The 7,500-nt window shown below is 55.5% G+C and overlaps 1 protein-coding gene across 1 annotated transcript in view; it reads right to left on the reverse strand.

The window, feature by feature from the left end:
* Positions 1-1,835: 1,835 nt before the first annotated feature.
* The window catches only part of LOC144490945 (BBSome complex member BBS1-like), a gene marked incomplete at its 3' end in the record, with an annotated part of 18,429 nt that continues 12,764 nt past the window's right edge, over positions 1,836-7,500 (reverse strand). Inside the window, 6 exon segments of the mRNA XM_078208624.1 lie at positions 1,836-1,906; positions 1,909-1,966; positions 4,224-4,357; positions 5,069-5,227; positions 6,193-6,262; positions 6,465-6,623. Of these exon segments, the coding sequence (XP_078064750.1) occupies positions 1,836-1,906; positions 1,909-1,966; positions 4,224-4,357; positions 5,069-5,227; positions 6,193-6,262; positions 6,465-6,623 (651 nt within the window).

Below are 7,500 nucleotides of genomic sequence, written 5' to 3' on the forward strand. Positions count from 1 at the left end.
GGTAGAGGGGGCTGGAGAGATGGGTAGAGGGGCTGGAGAGATGGAGGGAGGGGGGGGGAGAGATGGGGGACGGGGGTCTGTGTTTCACTTTGGGACGTCCCGAGGGGGGGAGAGAGGGGCTGGAGAGATGGAGGCAGAGGGGGGGAGAGATGGGGGACGGGGGTCTGTGTTTCACTTTGGGACGTCCTGAGGAGGGGGGGTAGAGGGGCTGGAGGGATACGAAGATTTCCCATGATCTGGGACAGAGTTCGGTAGGTTGCCGGGAAGCTGCTTGGGTTTCTACGCGTGGTCTGCTGGTTCCCCGGCGTGTGTGTGGGAGCGAGGTCAGGCTGACGGACGACGTGACTGTGGTGGATTCACACTTCCCCATTATCCCAGCCTGCGTTCCTGGAAAGATCCCTCCCTCAGCGGCTGCAATCCTCCGCAAACACCACGCCAGCCACGGGGACGCGATCACGGGGACCTCCCCCAACACCTCACCCCACCGTCTGCTTCCCCTGCGAGCAATGACTCAGACAGACCACGGGGGGAGAGAGTGGGGGGAGAGGGAACGGGGGGGGAGAGGGAACGGGGGGGGAGAGGGAACGGGGGGGGAGAGGGAACGGGGGGGGAGAGGGAAGGAAGGGGGGGAGAGGAAGGGGGGGAGAGGAAGGGGGGGAGAGGAAGGGGGGGAGAGGAAGGGGGGGAGAGGAAGGGGGGGAGAGGAAGGGGGGGAGAGGAAGGGGGGGAGAGGAAGGGGGGGAGAGGAAGGGGGGGAGAGGAAGGGGGGGAGAGGAAGGGGGGGAGAGGAAGGGGGGGAGAGGAAGGGGGGAGAGGAAGGGGGGGAGAGGAAGGGGGGGAGAGGAAGGGGGGGAGAGGAAGGGGGGGAGAGGAAGGGGGGGAGAGGAAGGGGGGGAGAGGAAGGGGGGGAGAGGAAGGGGGGGAGAGGAAGGGGGGGAGAGGAAGGGGGAGAGAGGAAGGGGGGGAGAGGAAGGGGGGGAGAGGAAGGGGGGGGAGAGGAAGGGGGGAGAGGAAGGGGGGGAGAGGAAGGGGGGGAGAGGAAGGGGGGGAGAGGAAGGGGGGGAGAGGAAGGGGGGGAGAGGAAGGGGGGGAGAGGAAGGGGGGGAGAGGAAGGGGGGGAGAGGAAGGGGGGGAGAGGAAGGGGGGGAGAGGAAGGGGGGGAGAGGAAGGGGGGGAGAGGAAGGGGGGGAGAGGAAGGGGGGGAGAGGAAGGGGGGGAGAGGAAGGGGGGGAGAGGAAGGGGGGGAGAGGAAGGGGGGAGAGGAAGGGGGGAGAGGAAGGGGGGAGAGGAAGGGGGGGAGAGGAAGGGGGGGAGGGAGGGGGGGGGAGGGGGGGAGGAAGGGGGGAGGAAGGGGGGGGAGGAAGGGGGGGAGGAGGGGGGGGAGGAGGGGGGGGGAGGAGGGGAGGAAGGGGGGAGGCGGAAGGGGGGGAGGCGGAAGGGGGGGGAGGCGGAAGGGGGGGAGGAGGGAGGAGGGGAAGGAGGGAGGAGGGGAAGGAGGGAGGAGGGGAAGGAGGGAGGAGGGGGAGGAGGAAGGGGGATGGGGGACGAGCAGCCCTCCGGCCCCCGCCCCCACACCCGACAGTGCCCGGGCACATGACGAAAGAACTGCGGCAAGATTCAGTGCGCCCTCCATGTCCTGTGTAGGGGGCGGACCCTCTCTGGGACAGGTGGGGTGGGGGGTCTGGGAGGGGTTGGGGGATGGGACCACATTGAATTCAATTCGAGTGGGAAGCCAAATGTGGGATGTGCCTGTGCGGAGCGCTCTGCGGAGGTACCCCAGCCGTCGCTGCCCCCGTCCCCCCCACCCCCACGTCACGTCGGACCCGACCTCCTACCTTGAAGAAGGCCTTCTTGACGGAGTAGAGCTTCTCATCATACAGGAAGCTGATCTGGAGGTTGATTGCCAGCTGGCCGACGTGTTCTGGATGTTGAGGGTGAGCTTAAACATTGGGCCGATCCCCTGGACCTGAAACAGGGAACACACAATCCAATGCACCAATCCTACAGTGCAGAAAGAGGCCATTCGGCCCATCCAGTCTGCACCGACCACAATCCCACCCAGGCCCCATCCTCGTAAACCCACGTATTTACGCTGCTAACCCCATGACACTAAGGGGCAATTTAGCACGGCCCAATCCACCTAACCTGCGTGGTCCCGTTCACCTTGTTCTGATTTCCCCCACCCTCCCCAAACCCCGACATGTGGAAACATCTCCAAGTCAACCAATCCGACTGTTACCCACTTTCAGCACTTTGAAGACTTCAGTTTGGCCCATCGAGTCTGCACCGACCACAATCCCACCCAGGCCCTATTCCCTGTAACCCCACACATTTACCCCAGCTAGTTCCCGACACTGAGGGACAATTTAACAAGGCCAATCCACCCAACCTACACATCTTTGGACACTAAGGGGCAACTTACCATGGCCAATGCACCCAACCTACACATCTTTGGACTCTAAGAGGCAATTTAGCATGGCCAATCCACCTAATCCGCACATCTTTGGACACTAAGGGGCAATTTAGCATGGTCAATCCACCTAACCCGTACATCTTTGGACACTAAGGGGCAATTTAGCACGGCCAATCCACCCAACCTGCACATCTTTGGACACTAAGGGGCAATTTAGCATGGCCAATCCAGCTAACCCACACATCTTTGGACACTAAGGGACAATTTAGCATGGCCAATCCAGCTAACCTACACATCTTTGGACACTAAGGGACAATTTAGCATGGCCAATCCAGCTAACCTACACATCTTTGGACACTAAGGGGCAATTTAGCACGGCCAATCCACCTAACCCATACATCTTTGGACACTAAGGGGCAATTTAGCATGGCCAATCCACCCAACCTGCACATCTTTGGACACTAAGGGGCAATTTAGCATGGCCAATCCACCCAACCTGCACATCTTTGGACACTAAGGGGCAATTTAGCATGGCCAATCCACCCAACCTGCACATCTTTGGACACTAAGGGGCAATTTAGCACGGCCCATTTACCTAACCCGCACACCTGAGGGGTGGCACAGCGGGTTAGCACTGCAGCCTCACGGCGCCAGGGACCCGGGTTCGATTCCCGGCTTGGGTCACTGTCTGTGCGGAGTCTGCACGTTCTCCCCGTGTCTGCATTAAATAGCCTCTTAGAGTCAGGGGGATTAGCAGGGTAAACACGTGCAACTATGGGAACAGAGACTGGTTGGATTGTGGTCGGTGCAGACTTGATGGGCTGAATGGCCTCCTTCTGCACTGTAGGGATTCTATGATTCTATCTTTGGAGTGTGGGAGGAAACCGGAGCACCCGGAGGAAACCCACGCAGACACGAGGAGAATGTGCAAACTCCACACAGACAGTGACCCGAGCCGGGAATCGAACCCAGGTCCCTGGAGCTGTGAAGCAGCAGAGCTAACCACTGTGCTACCGTGCCGCCCAGTTTGTTTAAGGTTTATTTATTGGTGTCACAAGTTGGCTTACATTAACACTGCAATGAAGTTAGTGTGAAAATCCCCTCGTCGCCACACTCCGGCGCCTGTTCGGGTAACACTGAGGGAGAATTTAGCACCCTAACCAGCACGTCTTTCGGACTGTGGGAGGAAACCGGAGCACCCGGAGGAAACCCACGCAGACACGGGGGGAGAATGTGCAGACTCCGCACAGACAGTGACCCAAGCTGGGAATCGAACCCGGGTCCCTGGCGCTGTGAGGCAGCAGTGCGAACCCACTGTGCCACCGCGCTGCCCTGGTTATCACCTTACAGGAAGGAGATAAGGGCCCTTGGGAGTGAGGGTGCGGAGGGAGACTTTACCAGAACGGTTCGCAGAATGAGGGGACTTTGACAACAGGGTTAGGGGAGGAGAAGCGAGGATAGAATTCGCTGCCCTTGATTGGGGGTGGCGGGGAGTTGTAAGTGGAGACGGAGAATGTTTTGGAAGTGGAGACGGAGAATGTTTTGGATGGGCATTCGGAAAAAATAAACTTGCGGGGGATACGGGGAGAGGGCGGGGGAATGGGACTGACTGGATTGGCCCAGAGAGAGTCAACGGGGAAATCGATGGGCTGAGTGGCCTCGTTCTGAGCTGGAACGACTCATCAGGCAAGCCACAATGAGCAAGTGCGCTGTTGAAGTAGACTCTGTTTGTTGTCAGACAGACGGACGGACGAGGAGACGGACAAGGCTCATCCTGGCCCTCGGGCGAGGAGCAGAGAGGTTCACTCACCACCGCGTTCAGTTTCAGTGGTTCCTGAAGGTCGACTGAGACGGGCGCCAGGCTTGCTTCGAGAGCCTTGACGTACTCCCGGGCTGTCCGGAGTCGGAGACGATACAAATCCGTCTGGAAGGCCCTGTGCATCGCTTCCGACCGCAGGAGAGAGGGGGGTAGGGAATGAAACACGACAATTAATTGTCAACAGGGTCAGGGAGTCACCAACCGAGAGTATACAGTGTCGTGCGCTGTTTAAATAGACTCTGTAGACCGTTTGCTGTTTAAATAGACTCTAGATTGTTTGCTGTTCAAATAGACTCTGTAGACTGTTTGCTGTTTAAATAGACTCTGTAGACTGTTTGCTGTTCAAATAGACTCTGTAGACTGTTTGCTGTTCAAATAGACTCTGTAGACTGTTTGCTGTTTAAATAGACTCTAGACTGTTTGCTGTTTAAATAGACTCTGTAGACTGCTGTTTAAATAGACTCTAGATTGTTTGCTGTTCAAATAGACTCTGTAGACTGTTTGCTGTTTAAATAGACTCTAGATTGTTTGCTGTTCAAATAGACTCTGTAGACTGTTTGCTGTTTAAATAGACTCTAGACTGTTTGCTGTTTAAATAGACTCTGTAGACTGTTTGCTGTTTAAATAGACTCTGTAGACTGTTTGCTGTTTAAATAGACTCTGTAGACTGTTTGCTGTTTAAATAGACTCTGTAGACTGTTTGCTGTTGAAGTAGACTCTGAGAACTCGCCTGCCCCTCGCCTCTGCCCCGTGGGGGACTGGCTGTAGAGGTCAGGTGGGTGATAATTTTAGCCAGACTGCAGACACAGACGCGTGGAGTTAGCCGGCCTACTCACCCACAGCATTCTCTCGCTCACGCAGTGTCTGGTCGACATACAGCTTGGTTTTCTTTGGGACGTTGAGTTTGATGCTTTGTGCCAGGGGTGGTCCGGGGCTGGTATCTTTATCCTCGAACACCGCTGTCCTCTTCAGAATCTTAATGATCAGCCCGCCCCCTGGAAGGAGACGGGGAAACCTCGTGAGCGACAGGACACGCTCACAGCACCACTCTCAGTGATCAGACCAGGAGAGAGAGTTTAACCCGCTGTCATGGTGTTTTTCTTGTTGAGTTAGAAACATCGAAACTAGAAACAGGAGGAGGCCATTCGGCCCATTGCTCCGCCATTCATTCTGATCATTGGCTGATCATCAAATTCAATATCCTGATCCCCCCCTTCCCCCCAATATCCCCCGATCCCTTTAGCCCCAAGAGCGATATCTAATTTCTTCCTGAAATCACACAACATTTTGACCTCAACTACTTTCTGTGGGAGTGAATTCCACCACTCTCTGGGTGAAGAAATTTCTCCTCACCTCAGTTCTAAAAGGTTTACCCCTTATCCTCAAACTATGACCCCTAGTTCTGGACTCCCCCCACCATTGGTACCGTGCTGTACCTGCCCTGGGAGTGTTTGATGGGGGACAGTGTAGAGGGAGCTTTACTCTGTATCTAACCCCGTGCTGTACCTGTCCTGGGAGTGTTTGATGGGGGACAGTGTAGAGGGAACTTTACTCTGTATCTAACCCCGTGCTGTACCTGTCCTGGGAGTGTTTGATGGGGGACAGTGTAGAGGGAGCTTTACTCTGTATCTAACCCCGTGCTGTACCTGTCCTGGGAGTGTTTGATGGGGGACAGTGTAGAGGGAGCTTTACTCTGTATCTAACCCCGTGCTGTACCTGTCCTGGGAGTGTTTGATGGGGGACAGTGTAGAGGGAGCTTTACTCTGTATCTAACACCGTGCTGTACCTGTCCTGGGAGTGTTTGATGGAGACAGTGTAGAGGGAGCTTTACTCTGTATCTAACACCGTGCTGTACCTGTCCTGGGAGTGTTTGATGGGCAACAATGTAGAGGGAGCTTTATTCTGTATCCAACCCCGCGCTGTGGGGAGAGGTCGGGCAGAGAGTTAGACAGTGGCCCACCTTTGGTTGTCATGATGAGTGTACCATCCTCCCGGCCGTACCTGCCGAAACACAGGCTCGTTACCACGTCCTAGGAGAGAAGTAAGGACAGAGAAATTGATCTGGGTGATTAACGCAGCGGGATAAAAGCCTGGGAGTCTCCGACTCAAATGCTGGAGGGGGGGGGTGAGGGAGTGGGGGGGAGAGGGCGGGTGGGGGGTAGAGGGGGTGGGGGGGAATGAGCGGGGGGGCGGCAGTGAGCGGGGGGGAGACAGGATAGTGAGGCAGCATACCTGTGTCTTGGTGACGTTTACGAGCACCTTGTCCCAGTACAGGTGAACCTCTGAGTTTGCCAAGGCGACCAGCACTGCCTGGAATCCCTTGGACTTGTGATCCATCAGACCCATGGTCATGATGGGCGCCGGAAGCTGCACCGTCCACAACCTCTTCCCCTGAACACCAACAGAACACGGTTATCATTCAGGATCAGGAGATAAGGTTCAAACAGAAAGACATTTCCCGCTCCTCCCCACCTCGGGACGTCCCAAAGTGTTTCGCACACTTCATGGGGACGGTGTAGAGGTAGGCCGTTGGGGAGAGTTACAGAGCAAAGAGATCTCGGGGTACAGGTTCACAGGTCCTTGAAAGTGGGGTCACAGGTGGACAGAGTGGTGAAGAAGGCATTCGGCATGCTTGGTTTCATTGGTCAGAACATTGAATACAGGAGTTGGGACGTCTTGTTGAAGTTGTACAAGACATTGGTAAGGCCACACTTGGAATACTGTGTACAGTTCTGGTCACCCTATTATAGAAAGGATATTATTAAACTAGAAAGAGTGCAGAAAAGATTTACTAGGATTCTACCGGGACTTGATGGTTTGAGTTATAAGGAGAGGCTGGATAGACTGGGACTTTTTTCTCTGGAGCGTAGGAGGCTGAGGGGTGATCTTATAGAGATCTATAAAATAATGAGGGGCACAGATCAGCCAGATAGTCAATATCTTTTCCCAAAGGTAGGGGAGTCTAAAACTAGAGGGTGTAGGTTTAAGGTGAGAGGGGAGAGATACAAAAGTGTCCAGAGGGGCAGTTTTTTCACACAGAGGGTGGTGAGTGTCTGGAACGAGCTGCCAGAGGCAGTAGTAGAGGCGGGTACAATTTTGTCTTTTAAAAAGCGTTTAGACAGTTACATGGGTACGATGGGTATAGAGGGATATGGGCCAAACGCGGGCAATTGGGATTAGCTTAGGGGTTTTAAAAACAAAAGGGCGGCACGGACAAGTTGGGCCGAAGGGCCTGTTTCCATGCTGTAAACCTCTATGACTCTATAAT

The sequence above is a fragment of the Mustelus asterias genome, unplaced genomic scaffold (assembly GCF_964213995.1).
Source record: "Mustelus asterias unplaced genomic scaffold, sMusAst1.hap1.1 HAP1_SCAFFOLD_4097, whole genome shotgun sequence".
In the NCBI taxonomy this organism is placed as follows: Eukaryota; Metazoa; Chordata; class Chondrichthyes; order Carcharhiniformes; family Triakidae; genus Mustelus; species Mustelus asterias.